General features: G+C 43.4%; 2 protein-coding genes across 2 annotated transcripts; one reads left to right on the top strand and one right to left on the bottom strand.

The window, feature by feature from the left end:
- Nucleotides 1–266: 266 nt before the first annotated feature.
- On the top strand, nt 267–7,112 carry LOC132589555 (olfactory receptor 5AS1-like; the record flags this gene model as incomplete). Its single annotated transcript, XM_060262321.1, has 2 exons — nt 267–1,169; nt 7,089–7,112. Coding segments are annotated over exons 1-2 (927 nt in total), but the record flags the coding sequence as incomplete, so codon positions are not given.
- A 12,678-nt stretch (nt 7,113–19,790) lies between these two features.
- On the bottom strand, nt 19,791–20,729 carry LOC132589701 (olfactory receptor 5AS1-like). Its single transcript, XM_060262429.1, has one exon. It carries the CDS (start codon nt 20,727–20,729, stop codon nt 19,791–19,793), a length of 939 nt encoding a protein of 312 aa, XP_060118412.1.
- Between the last annotated feature and the right edge of the window lie 676 nt (nt 20,730–21,405).

Here is a 21,405-nt window from a genome sequence, read left to right as displayed (position 1 = left end):
ACATCCCCAAACTCGATGTGCATTTAACATTAATATAGTGTATTGCTGGGCACTGTTTTTTCATACATTATGGGAACCTTTATGAAGGCCCATATTTTGAGGAATTATCGAGATAGAAGTTCAGCATGGATAGCTTCATAATGTGTTAATCAACTCTCTTTCTTCATGTTACAGAAGGAATGTGAAGCAAAACACTTTTAAAGCAATTTCCCTGCTGTTACCCCATTCAGTTCAGTTCCCCTCCGCTGCAGCTGACTTCCTCCACAATGAAAGCAGAGGAAATGGCCAAGGGGAACCATACTACAGTGACTGAGTTCATTCTGTTTGGTTTCACAGATCATCAAGAAATACAGGTAGTCCTCTTTGTCCTCTTCCTAGCCATCTACATTGCCACTCTTGTTGGGAATATCGGCATCATCATACTAATCTGGATCAGTCCCTGTCTTCACACTCCAATGTACTTTTTCCTCAACAACTTGGCCTTCCTTGACCTCAGCTATTCCTCTGCCATTACTCCGAAGATGCTGGTTAATTTCTTAACAGGAAGGAAAACAATTTCAGTTGCAGGATGTATTGTGCAAATGTATTTGTTTGCTTCCTTTGCAGATGCAGAGTGCCTCCTGCTGGCTGCAATGGCATATGACCGCTACGTGGCCATTTGTAACCCACTGCTCTATCCAGTTCTCATGTCTAGCAAAGTTTGTGCCTGGCTGGTTGCTGGCTCTTATCTCATGGGCAGCATAACCTCATTTGTACATACTTATTATGCCTTCCATCTTTCCTTCTGTGATTCCAATGTCATTAACCATTTCTTTTGTGACATCCCTCCATTGTTAGCCCTCTCTTGCACCAATACTCATCTCAATGAAATCCTTCTCTTTGCCCTGTGTGGCTTGATACAAACAAGCACCTTCTTGGTCATCTTGATCTCTTATGTTTATATTCTTTGCACAGTCCTGAGGATACAGTCTGCCCAAGGCAGGCATAAAGCTTTTTCAACTTGCACTTCCCACTTGACAGCTGTTGTCTTGTATTATGGAACACTTCTCTTCACCTATTTGCGGCCAAGCTCCAGCTATGCCCTGGATACAGACAAAATAATCGCAGTGTTCTATACTGTGGTATTTCCAATGGTGAACCCTTTGATCTACAGCTTGAGGAATGAAGAAGTGAAGGACACCCTCAGGAGAATATTGCAAAGAAAAGTGGTGGCACTCAGAAGGAATGGAGGTTGCTCTCGGTGCAAAATACAGTGAAATGGAGTTTTATTTTGCCAGTTTCTGTATGACTCGCAAACATGGGCTTGAAGTAATGGAACCACCACTATTACTTATCCACAAATAATGAGAGAGAACAACAGCTTGTCTAAATTCAGCAACGTGTTCTGGATGGAAGATTTCTGATGAGCATGCAGAGCTACCACATGCAGAACAGCTTTCCTGTCCCTTTCAATGGAGGAAGCTGAAATATACAGAGGAGAGCTCAATGATTAAAAAAAAAAATCCACACACACACCCCTGAGTGCTCATGGATTCCATGACTTCAGATTATGGCATTTAATTTGATTTACATTAAAACAACGGTGACACCAGGGGGTGTGGCCTAATATGCAAATGAGTTCCTGATGGGCCTTTTCTACCAAAAAACCTTTTTTGCAGCCACATTAACTTGCTTCTCCGGTATTAAAGCTGGATCCTATAAGAACCTAAGGCTTTTAACCTTCGAGATTGCCACTCCCCATATGAGACCTGCAGGACTTGTGATCTATCAATCAGCATCTTCTGGTGGTCCCTGGTCCTAGGGACATCTGACTTGCCTTGACTAGGGCCTGGGCTTTTATAGTCCTGGCCCCCACCTGGTGGAATGAACTTCCAATAGAGATCAGATCCCTGCAGGACCTTTAGTTGAGGCAATGGGCATCCACTTATATTAGGCTGTTGGCATAGAAAACAATGCCTGGTAAGGCATGAGGCAATGCAATCTGACAGCTGCTGTCAAATAGCTGTCAAGTAGATGGACTGAAGATGATCTGGCATATGAGAACTGGTTCTGGCTAGATAGATGATGTAACCAGGTGAGGAGTGCAGAACTGACTCAGAATGACTCAGCACTGTTTCCTCATTGGTTCAGCAATTAACAACAAATGTATATAACTAGAACTGTGCTGAACCAACTATCCTCTCACTATTATTGATTGTCTGGTGGAGCATTATGTTGGAGAGCTGTATATATGTGTATAATAAACCTTGTAAATAGTTTAAGAAGCACAGTGTGGAGTGAACTGTGTTGAACTATTCCTCATTGAGTGAACTGTCAGAGGCAGACACAGACAGTTCACAAATCTGCTAATTTCTACACCGGCATGGTTATGGGCCCAGTCTGCCCTGTCTGACCAGTTTGGAACCATCTGTGGTGCTCGGTGAGTTGGCCTGCTGTGGAGTGTCAAGCCGGAGTGGCCGTCTGCTACCGTGGTTGGTGTGCGGGAGTGGAGACTAGCTCGGAGAGGCTTGGAACAGCGGTGCTGAAGGTTTTCATCATGGCTCTAATCACAACAGCTCAGATAGTGGGAAAGCTCACCTCCACTAATTACAGTGTGTGGACTCTCCGCTTGGAGCATTATCTCAAACGTGAAGGTTTGTGGAATGTGGTCAAGTCGCCTCCAGACCAGCTGGATGAGGAGGACACTGCCAAGGATGAGAAGGCACTGGCAACTATAGTCCTGAGCGTAGGAGACGATCAACTGATATACCTAACCAGTAAGCGCACATCGAAGGCTGCTTGGGACTCTTTGAGAGCAGTTAATGTGCAAGTAACAGCCAGTTCACTTATTGCACTTACCCGGCGGCTTTATAGAACTGTAATGAACCTGGGGGAGTCTGTTAGAGCTCATCTCAATGTTCTGGCTCTGTGCTGCAATGAATTGGCTGAGAGAGGAAAAACTGTGTCGGAGGAAGACAAGGTTTATCTTATCCTGAGCTTGCTGTTGGCAGAGTACAATATGCTAGTAACTGCTTTGGAGAGGGTGGAGGCCAGCAAACTAACTTCGGAATATTACTGGATGTTTACTGAATGAGGAGTGTCATTTGCAGCAGTCTGGTTGTTTATCAGCTTGGCAGCATACCAGACAGCATACCAGACTGGGGGAGTCAGTGAAGCAAAATAAACAATGACTCCGCCAGCAAACTGTAAGCTTGGCTGATGGCAGCAGTTCAGAGGTACTCTGGCAGGGGTGTGTGACTTTTCCCAACTTGTGTCACACATTTCCTGATGTTTTATGTGTTCCAGCTCTGGAGAACAACTTGTTAAGCGTATCTGTGCTTGACAAAACAGGATTTATGGTGACATTCACTGATAAGACTTGTAAGATAAGCAGAGAAGGTGCAGAGCTTGGAACAGCTAAATTGCTGAATAATGTGTTAGACACAAAAGCTATGTCAGCTAAAACTGTATTAAATATACCACAACATGATAATTGTGTGCATCTGTTGCACAGACGGTTGGGGCATGCTAACTTTCATGCAATTAATAAAACACTGCAAATTGTGGGGAAGAATTGTATGAAGGAATGTAAACAGTATTTAGACTGCGATGTGTGTAAGCGTGCCAAATCAACTGCATTTCCAGTTGCACAGAGGAGTGAGAGTAACAAATAAGCCCCTGGAATTACTCCATGCGGATATAATTGGGCCATTTGCTAATAGTCACTCAAATAATAGATATGTTTTGTTGCTAACAGATGACTATTCCAGATTTTCATGGGTTTTTGTGTTAAACATAAATCTGAGGTTTGCAACACGATCAAATATTGGCATAGGAGAGTGAAAAATCAGTTGGGGAGTCTGTGTGCTATACAGACTGACATGGGTGGTGAGTTCATGTCTACAACATTCAAACACTGGCTACAGAATCAAGGCATTAAACATAGGGTAGCCAATACAGCAACACCCCAAGAAAATGGTCTTGCTGAACGCAGAGGAGGAGTACTGCAAAACCTGATGCTTGCAATGCTTAAAGATGCTGATTTACCAATGAGTTACTGGGCAGAAGCCTTGAAGGCTACCTGTTACATTAAAAATAGACTGTGGACAAAGCCTATAGACAATATTCCGTATAGAATGTTGTATCACAAACCCCTTCTCTGGACCACCTGAGAGTTTTTGGCACAAAGGCATGGGTGAATATTCCCTTGAACCAGAGAAGGAAGGGGGGCAATAGATCAAAGAAGCTTATGTTTCTTGGTTATCAGACAGGCATGAAAGCCTACAGATTTGCAAATGAGAACCAGAAAATAAGCTTCAGTAGGTCTGCCAATTTCTGTGAGAATGTGGGTTGGAACCGGCTACACGCTAATGATGTGCCTGAACAGATAACTTTACCTATGACAGAGGGAGGTGAAGGCACTGTCATAAAACAGGAGATGAAATCTCCAAGCGTGTCTGAAAGTGTGCCTGAGGATGTGCAGAGTGCTGAACCAAGGTGGTCAACTCGGAGTACTGAAGGGATACCACCAGAGAGATATGGGTATCAAAACTGTGTAAATCATGTTTTCATTAAGAAGCCAAGAAACTATGTAAAAGTGTTAGCTATGGCTGAGCAAGAGAGTGCCTCTTGGCAGCAAACCAAGAAGTGGGAGGACAACTTCGTAACAGATAAGCATGTAATTGCTGTAACATAGAAGCCAAAGGAGAAAATGGCTATTGCTTGCAAAGAACTATGCAAGGTCAAAGTTTCCAGATGAGAAAAAAAAAATGCAAAGTAAATAAAGGATGGTAAAGTCCACAATGGTGACTGTTGTATACTCTGTATTGTTATATCTGGCAAACACACTGGTATGGCTAGCACTGTATGTGTAGCAGGACATACTATAACAGTATCTGTTTGATGCGGAGTAAATTGTTTGTAACAATTGTTGCTGGTAAGCAATGTAACAATGTAAAGAAACCTGTGGAACAGTATAACAGGTTAAAATGTAATTTGGGACCCTTGCCTAATGACTCAGGGGGAGTGTTGGCATAGAAAACAATGCCTGGTAAGGCATGAGGCAATGCAATCTGACAGCTGCTGTCAAATAGCTGTCAAGTAGATGGACTGAAGATGATCTGGCATATGAGAACTGGTTCTGGTTAGATAGATGATGTAACCAGGTGAGGAGTGCAGAACTGACTCAGAATGACTCAGCACTGTTTCCTCATTGGTTCAGCAATTAACAACAAATGTATATAACTAGAACTGTGCTGAACCAACTATCCTCTCACTATTATTGATTGTCTGGCGGAGCATTATGTTGGAGAGCTGTATATATGTGTATAATAAACCTTGTAAATAGTTTAAGAAGCACAGTGTGGAGTGAACTGTGCTGAACTATTCCTCATTGAGTGAACTGTCAGAGGCAGACACAGGCAGTTCACAAATCTGCTAATTTCTACACCGACACAGGCATCCCCTCCAGTGACCTCAGAACCAACCACCTGGGACTCAGTTGGCTGTCTATTCAGGTACTGGTCTAGTGCTGAAAGTAACTTTCTGATTTTAGATGTATTTTAATTTTTTTATTATTATTGCAAATTTTATTTTAAAGGACATCATAAAAAGCAGCAGGCCACGTCAAACATACATGTGAATTCTGTCCTGGTCTATCTAAAATGCAACCGTCACACAAAGAATAAGAGAGATCGTTGGAGCAATAATTGAGAACTGAATAAGCAGCGGCAGTTATCAGTTTGTACTTTGCAGAACGTGTCTTTTGGTTGTCCACAGGTGGAACGTCTTCATCGGACGCTCCCACATATTTTTGCAGGACGGTATGAATCGATGTCTGAACACCAGACAAGTCCACGAGACAGATTTTCTAAAAAAAATCACAAACGCACAAAATGAGAAAAGGAGCCTAAACAGAAATCACACAACCTTTACACATCTTTCCCATGTTGTTCTACCCACCTTAAACGCCACCTGTTGTGGCGGATTCATGGAGTCACAACTCTCACCACCCTGGAAACATCTACTCCACTTCGGTGTACAGATTTCTGCCCCATCTTTCATTTTCTCAGGTGACGCTAAAAGGCGCTTTGCAAGAACTGACTCTATATTCTCCTTGTCAGAATCGGTGCTAGGTTTTTGAATCCTAGCTGTAGCTTTCCTCCTTACAGGTGCTCCGGGGGCTGCTGGATTAAAAACAGACATAGGTGTATTCGCCATGGTGCTACGGAGTCATCAGAATGGTGCCCGACTTTCCCTTTTTTAAAGAGAATCCTGTGTTGATCCCCCTACCCTCCATCCGACCCCCGTTGGTGCGTTTGAACAACGGCAACTCTCCTATTGGTGGTGGGTTGCAGAGCTGAATTCACAAAGGGGCCTATCTTGGGGGCTGCGGTATCGCTAGCGATGAGCGTATTACAGCTTGGCGCATCAAAAGTCAGAGTAACAAGGTTGTCTAATATTATACATTGTGACTACGTATATATTTTATTCAGTTATATACCGTGACCCGCTAAAACACGCGTAATCAAAACACTGAATTGCACGGATGCTTTAGAAACTACTGCAAAGGTCCCATTTGCGTGCCTTTGAATTAAAACTGAAACTTATCTTCTAGATCATCTTCCGTGTATTCACGGTATGTGTTATAACATATAAAAACACTATTATGTTCTAGAATACAGTTACCGCCATAAACAAAGGAAATAAAATCTTGCAGCTGCCTTAAAAAACTATTTATTCCAACACTATTTGGTTATGAGCCGTTATATTTTTGAGGCTGCAAAGTTTGTTCCTGGTGTAATATACGCTGCTCATAATCTCTCCCGTTTCTCACAAATTGTTAGGATCCTTCATTTGTTTCAGAATGTCATATTTAAGGGTTACTATTTCGTTTTCAAAGAGATGCCTTGTTCAATGAGTAATTTTTACTGATAGCAGCTGCAGTTTCCTTAATGTCCATATCTGCTTTGAATGGGCATGACAAGTACTCCACAACTTTTTCAATTCTTTGGAAGTCACAGAATCTTTTTTTAAAATTCCTGTATAACAGAGCAGATTTCTGTCACATACTTCTCGTTCTGAAAAACAAAATTTGGATATTGTCCCAGATGGTCCTGCGTATTAGGAAAATGATAAAAAGTGTTGTTTGCAAGGTCAGTCATCATTAGCTCAAATTTGCTCTTGTAGGATGAAACTGTACTCATCATCTTGCCAATGCATTTGTTTTTACCTTGTTCAATGTTCATATCACTTAGTTCGCTTGTAAAGTCAGTGAGAAATGCCAGATCATGTAACCACTCCTCATCTTCCAACTCTGTTTTGTCATCTCCCCTCTCCTTCAAAAACCTTCTTATTTCATTCAGCAAATCACGAAATCTTTGCAGAAATTTGTGCCTACTTAGCCACCTTACATCTGTGTGCAAAATGATTTCTGCTGCCCCTTTATCAAGAGTAAGATTGAAACACCATCTTTGAAGTGATCTTCCACGAACTGAATTTACAATTTTAAAAGTGATGTCCATGACAGTCTTTGTATTGAGTCTCTTGCTTGCCAAAACTTGCTGGTGAATGATGCAGTGGTAAGAAAGGAAATCTGGAAAGTCGTCATGCTGTCTACAGAGGCCAAGTGGGGCTGGTGATCTACCTCTGACCACAGTCTACTGGTAGATCGCGATCTACCTGTTGGACATACCTGCCCTATGAGAATTTTGCTGAACTCTAATATTTTCCCCCACAAAAAAATGAGAAAATAATCAAAACATAGAAAGCATACAGATGGAAATCTTCATCATGCCATTGTGGCCACATAGGAGAAAGTAATTTTTAAAAGTATGATGGGAGTACGGTTTTATTATGACAATTATAATTCAAGAAGTGTTTTAAGGTATATGCTAAGCTGATATAATTTAGTACACCTCCAGTGATGTCAGGGGTGTGTGGCATTTGCAAATAAGTTGTGCTAATGAGCCCCTTTATCTATGAAATGACCCCTGCTTTGATCCATCAGAGTCAAGCAGAAAATGAGAAACTTGGTAGATCCTACTCTTTGAATCAAAACAATTCATTTATTTCTATAGGGAAAGATATCTTAACATCAAATGAGATGTTAACACAATGATATGTTAACATCAGTCTGCTGGCATTGTAAACAACACTCGTAGCAGATGCACTGAAACTTATTTATAATATGTTAGAGTTTATTACAAACTATCTTCTTAAGCCCTGTGGCACAGAGTGGTAAGCTGCAGTACAGTCCAAGATGACCTGAGTTCGATCCCGGTGGAAGCTGGGTTCAGGTAGCCGGCTCGAGGTTGACTCAGCCCTCCTTCCAAGGTTGCTATAATGAGTACCTAGCTTGCTGGGTGTAAAGTGCAGATGACTGGAGAAGGCAATTGCAAACCACTCCATTAAAAGTCTGCCATTAAAACATCATGATGTGACGTCACCCCAGAGTCGGAAATGACTGGTGCTTGCACAGGGGACTGCCTTTACCTTTTTATCTTCTTAAAAATCAATCCTTGAACCAGGAAAATGAATTACAAAGTCACAGGAAGTTACTCTACTCAAAAGTGGCTAAGAAGGATATAGTATCTAGAAAAAGGCCTTTATACAACAAGAAGAAATGGATTTACTCTCTTTCCCTCTTTAAAAATAAGATTGTGCTTCAGGAAAAGAATCTTCACATCATAGTGACTATTTTCCCCTTTAAAGGACAATGGATATGTTGATGTGGAAAGTGGAAGATTACAAAGCACACACTTGTTGAATATACCAGTTTCCTCAATAAATTTAAAATTTAGGGGGAGAGTTATATTTTAACCTTTTGCTTGCCTAGGATTCCAGCCAGGATGGTTACTAAGGCCACTTATTTTAAAAGGCATGGCATTCAACTATCAAAATCCCAAAATCAAAAAGCCACACATCAAGTCTAGTCCCCTTAAGGAAAGGAAAATTGCACATTCAAAGAGAATATAATCTTTTACTAATTATAGATTCCTGATTGAATTTTTGCGAACAAGAAAGCTCATGCTGATCAATCAAGTTTACTAGATAAGATGACTTGAACCAGGGTTGGTCCACAAAGGGCATTGCAATCTTTCTCCAGTTACTTTCCTGAGAAAGCTTAGTGATTACTTATCTGAAATCTAAGATCCTAAGAGAAGAAGAAGAGATTGGATTCATACCCTGCCCTTCAGAGTGGTTTACAATCTCCTTTCCCTTTCCCTTCCCCTCCCCACAACAGACACCCTGTGAAGTAGGTGGGGCTGAGAGAGCTCTTTCTAGAACTACTCTTGAGAGGGCAGCTCTTTTGAGAACTGTGACTGACCCAAGGTCACTTAGCAGGTGCATATGGAAGAGTGGGGAATCAAACCTGGTTCTCCCAGATTAGGATCTGTGCACTTATCCACTAAACCAAAATAGTTTTCACCAAGAACAAGAAATGGAACCCACTTCAATGGTCAATATTGAGTCCAATATTGAGTCCAATACTGAGAAGGTAAAGACCTTCCCCTCTTTGGGGATCCTATTCTTGACAGATTTATCTTGGATTACCCACCTCAACTAAGAATAAAAATAAGGTTTTTTCCATAATAAGTGGGAGAAATATATTTTGGAGCTATGCAAGCCTTCAGCTTGAAAGTGGTCCCATTTATTCTTTATGGCTCAACTATTTGGATCAAAACTATCTCTGATTGTATTGATAAACCTCTGTGCTAGTTGTTAAGAAAAATGCTGAATTTCCCCTATTGTGTATAAAATATATTGCAGGCAGAATTTAGAAAAATATTCCTGGAAGCAAGCACATGCCATCAAACTGAGATTAAAATTATTCTGTTCTGAAGATGGCTTGCCAGCCTATCTGAAACAGGATACTCGCGAATCAATTGGACAAGAAATTTATGTTTGTTGGAATACTGGCTAATCATATTTCTGATATGGGCAAATCCAAAGAGTTTTCTTTGATCAAAAAGTGTGTCCTAGAAACAGATCACAGCAGTTTGATCTTAAAAGCCCAGTGTCTGCTCACCCCAAAAAACTTTGTCCCCTATGTGTACTATCTTACTGTCCTTAATACTGCAGGGGTTTCTTGTTTGCAAGATTGAATATTATACCTGCAATAGTTCCACAATCTGTCTTAGTTTACAGAACATTATGATAAGGGCAAGCATCAAAAACACAATGGAACCGGCAAACTATTTAACATCTTTGGAAGTAAAAGGGTATAGAAAAGCCTTTGCTTTGGCAAGAAGAGCCTTCACTCTTGCTTTGCCTTCCCATCCCCTGTACTTGAAGGGAAATATAAGAGTATTCCTGTCACAGAAAGGCTCTGTACCTGCCAATTAAGGGAGGTTGAGACTACAGAACACATGTTTTTCATATGCCCATATTAAAAGGTGGCACGTAATGAGATCATCACCTTGCTGACTGAAAAAGCTAAACTTGAGTTTCTTCTATCTGATACCCCAAGATTACCTATCAAGTAGCCAGCTTCTGTATGGTGATACTCAGGCTACGGAAATTGTATGGTGGTTAGAGAGTAGGTAGTTATGGTGACTAGATTTTAGTTGAATTTTTAAAATGAGGTATTTCATTTCCCCTTCCCCCACAATGTCCTCTTTCACTTTCCTGAAAGTTCCCTTATCTTCTCCTATCTCTCTGGTTCCTTCTCTCCTCCCCACCTTTCAGCCAATCTACCTGTATCTGCCCCGTCTTTAGTTCTATCCTTCCACCCCTCCCCCACCGCCCCCGGGCAGGCTCTGCCTTGGAAAACTGTGGCACAGGTGTCCACGGTTGGCTGCAGGCAAGGTTCAAATGCCCAGTGGAGAGGCCATAAGGTCATGAGTGGGGTGCCTCATTTTCCCCATAACTCCTTCCTCACCCTATTTCTTTTCTCTTTTCTCCTGGCAACCTCCATATCCTCACCTTTCCCTGCTTCCTTCTGTCCTTCCTGCACACTAACCAACATACATTTCATTTTCTACCCCATTTCAGCTATGTTTATTAATTATTTACTTCATTTATACCCCCTCCTTTTTCACAATGGTAACCTAAAACAACTTATATCATTCTCCTTTGCTGTGTTTTATCCTCACAGCAACCCTTTGAGGCTGAGAATGTGTTAACTTACCCAGTGAACTTCAAGGGCCGAATAATGATTTGAACCTGGGTCGCTCATATCCTAGTCTGAAACTCTAACCACTGCATCACACTGGCTTTTGTGTGGAGACTGTGGTTCAATACTAGTAAGCAGCTGGAACTGGGTGAATTATACAAGTCAGGTGATAGCAAGTTACCCAGTGGTTGCTGGTGGCAGGGCCGGCTCACCCACTAGGCAAACTAGGTGCTTGCCAAAGGCACTGGGAGGGGGCACCAAATTGGGCTCCCCCCCGCCCATGACAGATGCCTAGTTTGCCTGCCGGCTGCCTGCCTCTCTCCCCTCCACCACTGCAGCACCTTTCCTTCCCTTCCCTCCCTTTCTGCCCGCTCCCCCGATTGCTGCTCCTTCCCTTCCCTCCCTTTCTGCCCACTCCCTTGATCGCTGCCGCTGCTCCTCCCTTCCCTTTCTGCCCGCCCCCCTGATCACCACCACTATGTACCTTCCCTTCCTTCCCTTTCTGCCTGCCCCTCTTTCCTTTCCTTCCTTTCTGCCCACCCCCTCATCACTGCCGCAGTGCACCTTTCCTTTCCTTCCCTCCCTTTCTGCCTGCCCCAATCACCGCTACCACCCCTTTCCTTCCCTTCCTTTCTGTCTGCCCCACCTATCGCAGCTGCATCTTTCCTCCCCTCCCCTCCCTTTCTGCTTGCTCCCCAATCACCGTGGCCGCACCTTCCCTTCCTTTCTGCCTGCCCCCCTAATTGCTGAGGCTCAGCCGTACCACCAGTCACCTGCTTGCGAGTAGCCCCGTGCCTACTCACAAGTAGGCACTAGGCATGGGGCTACTTGCGAGTAGGCACTAGGCCCGATGACTTGGGGTGGAGGCGGAGCTGTGCTGCTTAGGGTGCCAGAAAGGCTAGGGTCGACCCTGGCTGGTGGAACTGGCCCTGGTATGTGCCCCTTTAAAGGCCAGAACAGCCCTGGAAATGGCTTTCTCTACCTTTTACAGACAGAAACCAAGGCTTGAAGGCTTGCAACTCTACTGTAATTGCCTAGTAATGACCACTGAGGGCTTTTGTTTTTTAAAGCTATAGGTGCTGCTTCTACTATTTTGGTAAAAAGGTTAATCCCTCATTAAAAAAAAAAATCAGATCTTTGCAAACTTGGGGATTTTATAGGTTTTTAGAATGCTCTGTCTTGTCCATTTATGTATCTACATATTTGACCTTATTGAGAATTAGAGGTATTGATGGAAATGGATGGCTCTGGACTCACCCTGGACAACTTTGGGACCATGGAATGAGTGGGTGGGAAAGAAGCAGTAGGAAGGAGTCTTCCGGGGGGGCGGGGGAGCTAAATGACTTTCTCATCAGACTAGTCAATTGCAGGCAAGGTGGGTAGTTTCTGAGCAGACCTGGGAAGCTCAGCCTTCAGTCTGGTCCACTTCTCTCCTTTATTAAGGTACACTGCCTGAGCCCTCCTGCACAGTTGGGCTTTGTACAGCATGAAGTGTGAACCAGACTAAAGGCCAGGAAGAGAACTAAAAGAAGAAGTTACAAGTGAGAAGAGAAGGCACAATGGCCACTCCAGATTTACCCCCAGTACACTGTTTGTAGAAGGACTTTCATTGGTTGAGTTGGATTATGCAGTGCCTGGATCCATGCCCTATGCTGCACTAATGCTCCATAAACTGTAAACAGTAAAGCTGTGGCCTGTTTTACTCCACCATATTTCTCAGTGTTTCTGTGTTTCCCCTTTTCCTTCCCCACCCTTAGAACTGCAACTGACACCCCCAGACTCAAACTGGATATTTGCTAGTTCTTGTAGAAACTATGATTATCAGAGTAATTGAACCCTAGCTGAACTACTGGAGTGGCCCCCTGTTTGACCAGCTGAAATTAGTTTTCTGATTTATCAAATGAAGAATGGGAAGGTCCTCAGTGCAGATTTAATTCCCCCAGAACTCTTTAAAGCCAATATCACATGGTAGAAGGATAGACTGGCAACTGTATTCACTCAGATAAATGTGACAGGAATTTTGCTGCTCACTTGGAGATATGCTATCATAAGACCAGTTTATTAGAAGGGAGACAAAGTGGACTCATTCAGCTACAGGCCAATCAGCCTTTTATCCGTGGCCTAGAAGTTTTATGCTCTTTCCCTTTATTACCAACTTGTGGACTGGCTGGAGACTAATAAAATCCTGGGAAGGGAACAGGCTGGATTTAGGCAAGAGGCTGGTATAGATAATCATTTTTCTGACATTGCGTTTCTTAATAAATATACAACAAAGAGTCAGAGGATCCTTGCTTCTGCCTTCATGGATTGGAAAGTGGCTTTCAATATCATACCCCATGTCCAGTTGTGGCACAAGCTAAAACTAACATCTATTGACAAGAGACTGTTGGCTTTGATTGAGATTCTGTATTCTAATCCCATGGCACAAATCTAGCATGAGTTTAGCTCTTGAAGCTAAATAAACTAACTTTCAAGAGCTAAATAAACTAACTACTAGTTTATTTGGCAGAATAAAAAACTGAGAATAAAGTTGAAAGTGTTACAAGACTCTAAAGAAAGGGCTGGATTTGCCTTTCCAGACTGGCAACTGTACCATAAATCTTGTGTTCTAACCTGGGTGAGAGATTGGCTACTAATGAAAAATAGGACACTGATAATATTAGAGGGCCATGATCTTGCTAAGGGATGGCATTCGTATTTGTGGCATCAGAAAATGGATACTCAAAAATGGTTTAACACCCTTTTAATAAGAAGGTCTCGTAATCAGGTGTGGTCTTGGCTAAAACAAAAAATTTACAATGAAGTTCCAAAGTGGATCTCACCAACTGAAGCCCTTATTCAGCCAGTATTATTGACACCAAATATGATACTTACATATGAAGAACTGTTAAAGGCCAATGACGAACTGAAAACACAAGAAGAGTTAATGGCCTATAGTGTTAGCTTTGATTGGTGGACCAGACTTTAGCTAGAATCAAGATATGCCAGAGACAAAGCAACTGGATTTACCACTGAACAATATGGTTTTGATAAGATTACTTTGAGACTATACCAACTTCTGATTTTTTTTAAAAAAAATTAAATGCTCCTTCAAATGAAGCTACAAAATGAGGACGTGAAAGACACTATGATAAAAAGGACTCAGAACCAGGGCTACAATATTGAAATAGAGGTTTGGGAAACGTTGTGGATGTCACATATAAAACTTACTAGAGCCATTACTTTTAAAGAAAATATTTATAAAATGTCTTATAGATGGTATATAACACCTGATAAATTGTCTAAAACGTATACTACTGTTTCTAATAAGTGCTGGAAATTTATTTCTCATGTGGGCATGTTTTTTCATGTATGGTGGACTTGTGGGGCCATGAAAAAATACTGGATTATGGTACATGAAATGTTACAAAAGGTATTGAAAACTCATGTCTATTTTAAACTGGAATTATTTTTATTGGACATACTACCGATGGACCTTTCAAGACAGAATAAACATTTGATGATACACATTATCACTGCTGCAAGACTTTTGATAGCACAAAACTAGAAACACCATGAAGCTCTGAAGAAACAGGACCTGATCGATAAAATACTAGAGATAGCTGAGACAGATGTTCTTGCACTTTGTTTTAAGGGCAAACTAACACAAGATGAAGAAAATCCTTGGAAACTTTTTAATGAATGGCTTAATGCATAAATATGAATTTTGTATATGATCTGTGGTACTTTCTTGCAAGTTCTCAATTTTGATATTATAAAATTTCTATTAGCAAATTATTAGTTATAATCTATAGGTTTTAAACTTTGATAGACTAACAGCACAATCCTAAGGGGGGCGGAAAGTCCTTTGAGAGCAGACGATCTGCTACGTGGGCACAAGTACTAGCTTCCGGTGCCACCACAGTGGAGGGGAGTTACGTGCATGTGGGGCCGCCAGAGCATCACTCTGCCTGAGAGCAGTGGCTCTTGAGGGCTGCGCCCAAGCGTTGGCAGAGGTGAGGCGGAGTGTGGCACTCAGGCGCAGGAGGGGGTGGAGTTGGGGGTGCGGCCAGGCTTAGGTGACTCCCTGAGTAGTTTGGGCCATGACATGCCCCCCCCCCGAGAGTTACATCTGCAAAAATGGCAGAATGCCCCATAGGCACTCATTGAAACCGAAAACAAAGGCCGCTGTGGGAGCTCGCGAACCCCTAGGGAGCGGTGTAATTGCCTCATCAATCCCCTCACGCTCCGGGCTGGCAAGTCCCCTCCCCAGCAGCCAGTTGATGGAAGAGGAGGAGAGCGAGGTCTCTCCCCTGGGGCTAACTGCTCTTGTTTCAAGGTCTCCACAGGTTCCCAGCTCCCAGAGGCTCTGAATGCGAGGACTGTCACCCATGGCTGGGAAAGTTCAACTGTGCGCCCCCGCTGTTCTCCCTCCCCCTCGTTCTAGACCGGGTGTGGAAGCGTCTCTTGCACTCGAACCAGGCAGTGGGCTATGGCAGAGGGCATTTGCTCACCTTGCTCCCCTGTGCTGGTGCCTGCTCCCTTCCCTTGGTCTGTCCTCTGCTGTGTTCCCAACCCCTGGCAGGGCAGAATGTGTGTATGTGTGGCAGCTGCCCCAATGCAGGGAGGTGGGTCAGAGATTGTCCCTTTAAGAGAGCGCCTGGCTGAAATGCAGCCTGCTCCTCCAGCTGCTGCCCCTGCAGGTGCTCTTGATCTCTGTCTCTGTTTTGCAGGTGGGAATCCAACACAGAGGCTTCCACGTGTGTTGCTTCACCCCCCTCCACTCCCTCAACTGTTTCTGCCCGCCGCTCTAAATGGAGCCCCAGCCATGGCGAGAGTGCCCAACGCACACCGGGGCAACCGTTGCATTCTGTTCCGGAAAAATAAAGTCTGAACTGTGCCCTCTGTAGTCTCTCCTGCTTGTCATCTGCTGCACGTTCCCTGGGCAACCCTTCCCCCATTCTGTCAGTAGCCTCTCCAAGTGAATGCCTGGGAGGGTGAGCAAACTTGGTTCTTGAGGGGGAGCGGGCCATGAGCCGCCATGCTGCCCCCCACGTGGCTGGACAGGGGAGGGGGTGTGCTGCCCCTCAGCCTGCCCAGGCTGATGGCCTACCTGACCCCACAGGGCAGTTGTGCACAGGGCACAAAGGCAGGGGGCTGCTGAAGTGGATGTATGCCCAGCAGCTCACACTCTGAGTTCTGCAGCCCCCGGGGAGGTGTTCCATGCACATGGCAGGGGGTATCAGGGCAACACAGGGGGTCTCTGGGTGGGTGGGTGTTTGCTGGTGGGCTGCTCACTCCCAGACAGACATTCCAGCCACTGTCTATGACAGTGAACTCCTGCACTCAGTACTTACTGCTAGTCTGTGCATGGCTCTGCCCGTCTGCCTGCCATTGACAGTGGGAGGGTGTGAGGGGATTGACGGCCTCTCAGGAGCAGGCTTTCCACCCCATCTCCTGATCACCTGCAATGGGCTGGCCAATCCAGTGGTCCCACGCAAGCCTGTCCCTCCCCCACCCCGCCTCAGCAGCGGACCAATGGCGTGCGCATGGCCGGATTCACCATGGCGACAGATTCTGTCTTGCTTGTCGGGCCCACACTCCCCCTCTCCACATGGTGTAACATATCACCTTTGGGAGCCGACTGAGGCTGCCCACGCTAGTTCTGCACTTGCGCGCAGCTACACAGCGGTTCTCAGAATTGGGCTGTAAGAGTAGTTTTTGTAATCTAATGATGCAGAGTATATGTTGTTGAATTTATTTTACATTATTTCCTTTTTCCCTTTCCTATTTCCTAATGAGGTTAGGTTGAAAGAGAACCACATAATCAAGTGAACTTCACAACTGAGAAGGAATTTAAGCCCAGGTCTGACTAGTGCTAGTTTGATACTCCAAGCACATTACCAAACTGGTACAGGGTCAATACTTTCCTCTGGTGGCAGCATTTGTTTTTAGCATATTGATGTCAAGTAGTCATTAAAAACCCATAATAAACTGTAGGGCTGCCTGTCCCCTGGCAGGGGTTCCCTCGGTTTTCAGGGCTACTCCCCACCACTGGTCCCAACTGTGACATCACCTGGAAGTGATATAATAATAATAATAATAATAATAATAATAATAATAATAATAATAATAATAATAATAATAATAATAATAATAATAATAATAATAATAATAATGACAACAACAACAACTTTTTATTTATATCCCGCCCTCCCTGCATAGCAGGCTCAGGGCGGCTTACAACACATAAATACAGTATACAATAAAACCATAATACATAATAATACATTTAGATAAAACCATCATTTAAAACAGCTTATATTAAATTAACATTAAGGTGCTATAACATAGATCTTATGAAATTCAGTGGCTAATAACATCTTCAGCGTATCTATCTTATCTCAGCATTAAGTGAAGGCCAATTTAAATAGAATGGTCTTGCAGGCCCTGCGGAACTGGTCCAAGCATCGCAGGGCCCGCACTTCCTCCGGGAGTTGGTTCCACAGTAGTGGAGCTGCGACAGAGAAGGCCCATTCCTGGGTAGTCTTCAATTTGACCTCCTTTGGCCCAGGGATATTCAACTGGTTCTTTCCAGCTGATCTCAGCACTCTCTGGGGTTCATATGGGGAGAGACGGTCCCTCAGGTAGGCAGGTCCTCGGCCATATAGGGCTTTAAAGGTAATGACCAGCACTTTGTAACGAACCCGGTACACCACTGGCAGCCAGTGCAGTTCGCGCAGCCCCGGCTGTATATGCTCCCATCTTGGGAGTCCCAACAACAGCCTAGCTGCCGCGTTTTGCACCAGCTGCAGCCGCCGGGTTCGGCACAAGGGCAGCCCCATGTAGAGGGTGTTACAGTAATCCAGTCTCGAGGTGACCGTTGCATGGATCACCATTGCTAGGTCCTGGCGCTCAAGAAAGGGAGCCAGCTGCTTTGCCTGGCAAAGATGAAAAAACACGGACTTGGCATATAATCATGTCAGGGGCATTGCACAGTGACACTCTGGTTTGAGGGCAAAACTCTATGGTTTGAAGCTGGTTTTACCACAGAGTTTTGTCCCAAAACCAGAGTGTTACTGTTCAATGTTGCCTATTGCATGGGAGGAGGACATCTTGAAATGCCCCCCAAAGCCCCCCCACCAGAGCAATTAGTGTACCTGGCAATCCTAATAAACTAACACCTTGCTTTTATTAATAACAAACCAGTTTCAAAATGCCACTTGTAAATTTTTAGGTTACACTGATCTCTTCATATTGCTGGAAATTTAGGAATGGCCATGCAAACCAAACAGTCTGAAATCTTAATAGGCAGAATAGGATTTTCTGCAACCAAGCTGTAGTGTCTGGAATTATTACTTGACAAAAATATGCCATTCATTGTCTACCTAGTGAAATAATCCATGGCGTAATGTAACAGAATAGTTTCAAATGCTATTACATGTAACGAGGGGAACCTTTGCTTGAGCCTCTAAGGGAAGGTTAAAAAAATATGCCTTTTACAATGCAGGTTCTGCAATAAATGAAAACAAAACAAGGACTCATATTTCCAGTTAATTGATCATTATCACATAGGGGAAAAACCTACACCCCATCACCAAACAGGTCTTAACAGAAAGAAAGTGAATGAAAATTAAAATAAATGTCATAAGATGACAGAAATAAATTAACCTTTTTAAACATCAAAAGAAAGAAAAAGGTTTTTGTTTTCTTCTCAGACTTTGAATGGAAGTTGAACATGTTGAATTGACATCACACATTTTAGGGTAAGGAACCCAGTCAGAACAATATTTTTCAAACTGAACCAGTGTGTGAGAGGAATTTTTCTATGTCTCTACACATAAGTTGAAGTCCTGTAGGTTTGTTTGCAAACCATAATATAGCATAAAGTATGTCACCATGTCAACAACACTTCCCATGTTTCAGATTCAAACTTGGACCAGTTTTTCTGGAGATAAGTGGTTACAAGCCACTTTGTTACAGAGTCTGTTCATGTTGGTTTTTTCCCATCATGCTCAAACCTCATTAAGATGAATACATAATTGCTACATAATATATTTGTTGATCCCATACTTTTGCTTAAAATTCCACTCCAAGTGAAGCTCCCTTTCGTCCCAGTGACATATGTTTATTTAATTTAAAAGCATATTGTTAGGGTGTTTTTTTTTCAGTCTTCTCTCATTTCATTGGTTGCTGCTTAAATCTGAGCATGGGAGGGAAGGCAGCATGTTATGGCCTGATCTCATCAGATATCAGAAGCTAAGCAGAGTCAGTACTTGGAAGGCAGACCACCAAAGAAGATTCTGCAGAGTAAGGCAGTGGCAAACCACTTCCGCTTCTCATTTTCTGAAAGCCCTTTGCTGAGGTTGCCATAAATCGGTTGCTACTTGGCGGCCCTTTATACACACACACACAAATCTGAGCAAGATTACAGCATGTCATGCATGTTCATTGACTTGAAGTCGCCAGAAAAAGGTACCTCAAAACGAGTAGTTAGACTTCATTTGGAACTATGTAGCAGCATGGGATGAATTTACCAAAGACAAATGCCATTCATCCATCAAAACAACCAAGTACAATAGAACAAAGTCAAATCAAATGGTGACCTTTGAAACTCAGTCACTATGCAAGATGAAGATGGCTAACAACTTCCAAACACACAAGAGAAAACTAGCGCATGTGAGACTGCTTCACTTTTCCTTTATGAATCTCATCACTAACAGCTGCACAGATTTCTCTCCAGTGTCTTCTTCATGGCATCCTTTACATCTTTATTTCTCAGACTATAGATTAGAGGGTTCGCCATGGGAAACACAACAGTATAAAACACTGAGATTATTTTGTCTGTGTCCAGGGCATAACTCGAACTTGGACGTAGGTACATAAAAAGAAGGGTGCCATAGAAAAGGGCAACAGCTGTCAAATGGGAGGTGCAAGTTGAAAAGGCTTTCTGGCGGCCTTCAGAAGACTGTATCCTCAGAACTGTGCAAAGGATACAAAAATAAGAGACAAAGATGACCAAGAAGGTGCTCATTTGTATACTGCCACACAGAGCAAAGAGGAGTATTTCATTGATATGAGTGTTGGAGCAGGAGAGAGCTAATAATGGAGGAATGTCACAAAAGAAGTGATTGATAACGTTAGAACTGCAGAAGGAAAGATGGAATGTAAAGCAAGTGTGCACTAGTGAGCTCAAGCTGCCTGTGAGATAAGAACCTGCTACTAAACAGATGCAGAGCTTGCGAGACATGAAAGAAGAATAGAGCAGCGGATTACAAATGGCCATGTAACGGTCATAGGCCATGGCAGCCAACAGAAGGCATTCTGTATCTGCAAAGAAAGCAAACAAATACATTTGTGCAATGCAGCCCGTGAACGATATAGTTTTCCTTTCAGCTAAGAAATTGGCCAGCATCTTGGGAGTAATGGCAGAAGAATAACTAAGATCTAGGAAGGCCAGGTTATTGAGGAAAAAGTACATTGGCGTGTGAAGACAAGGACTGATCCAGATTAGCACAAAGATGCCAATGTTCCCCACCAGTGTAGCAATATAGATGGCTAGGAAGAGCACAAAGAGGGTAACCTTTAAATCTTGTTGATCTGTGAAACCAAAGAGAATGAACTCAGTTACAGCAGTATGGTTTCCCTTGCCCATTTCATTAGAGTTTCTTGTCTTTGACTCCAGATCAGTGGTAGCTGAATCAAGAAGAAGGAATAGCAAGGATGACTTTAGAAATTGTTTTAGCAAATGTTTTTCTCTGCCTCTTCTTAGAAACCTGAAGAAAGAGAGTAAACATTTTCATAAATACTTCACTCTGACCTCTTAATCATTTTGTAACGGATACATATCTTCCAAAAGCACCCTTTTCTATTCAGTTTTTTTCTGATCTTCCAGCATGATGCCAAGCTTTACTTATTAATGTTTTAATGCTTTTGTGTTTTGTTAATTGCCCCCCCCCAGGCGGAATAACGAAGCAGACACAAAGTTGGGTTAAAGGGCCACTTTATTAACTCAACGGCAAGGGCAAAACATGGGGACAGGTCAAGCCAGGGGTCAACACCGACCACCTCCTAGACCCGAAACTGGGCGAGCCCCCTAGGCCCCGGGTGTGAGCCAACCAAACGGCTCAGACCCGGCCGGCCCGGCAACTAGATCACCACTCACCTGAGCTCCGCCATACCCACAGACAGCAGCCTGGGATGCGGACGCTCACCACGTGCCGGGATCCAACAGACTCCCTGGAGCCAACCTTGGGCCGTACAGCTTGCGGTTCCCCAGGACAGTCATGCACCAAATGGCGCGATGCTACGGGAGCTCACCAATCCCCAAC

The sequence above is a fragment of the Heteronotia binoei genome, chromosome 21, assembly GCF_032191835.1.
Source record: "Heteronotia binoei isolate CCM8104 ecotype False Entrance Well chromosome 21, APGP_CSIRO_Hbin_v1, whole genome shotgun sequence".
In the NCBI taxonomy this organism is placed as follows: domain Eukaryota; kingdom Metazoa; phylum Chordata; class Lepidosauria; order Squamata; family Gekkonidae; genus Heteronotia; species Heteronotia binoei.
Note: the sequence above shows the minus strand (reverse complement) of the source record. Positions and strands in the feature narration are given on the sequence as shown.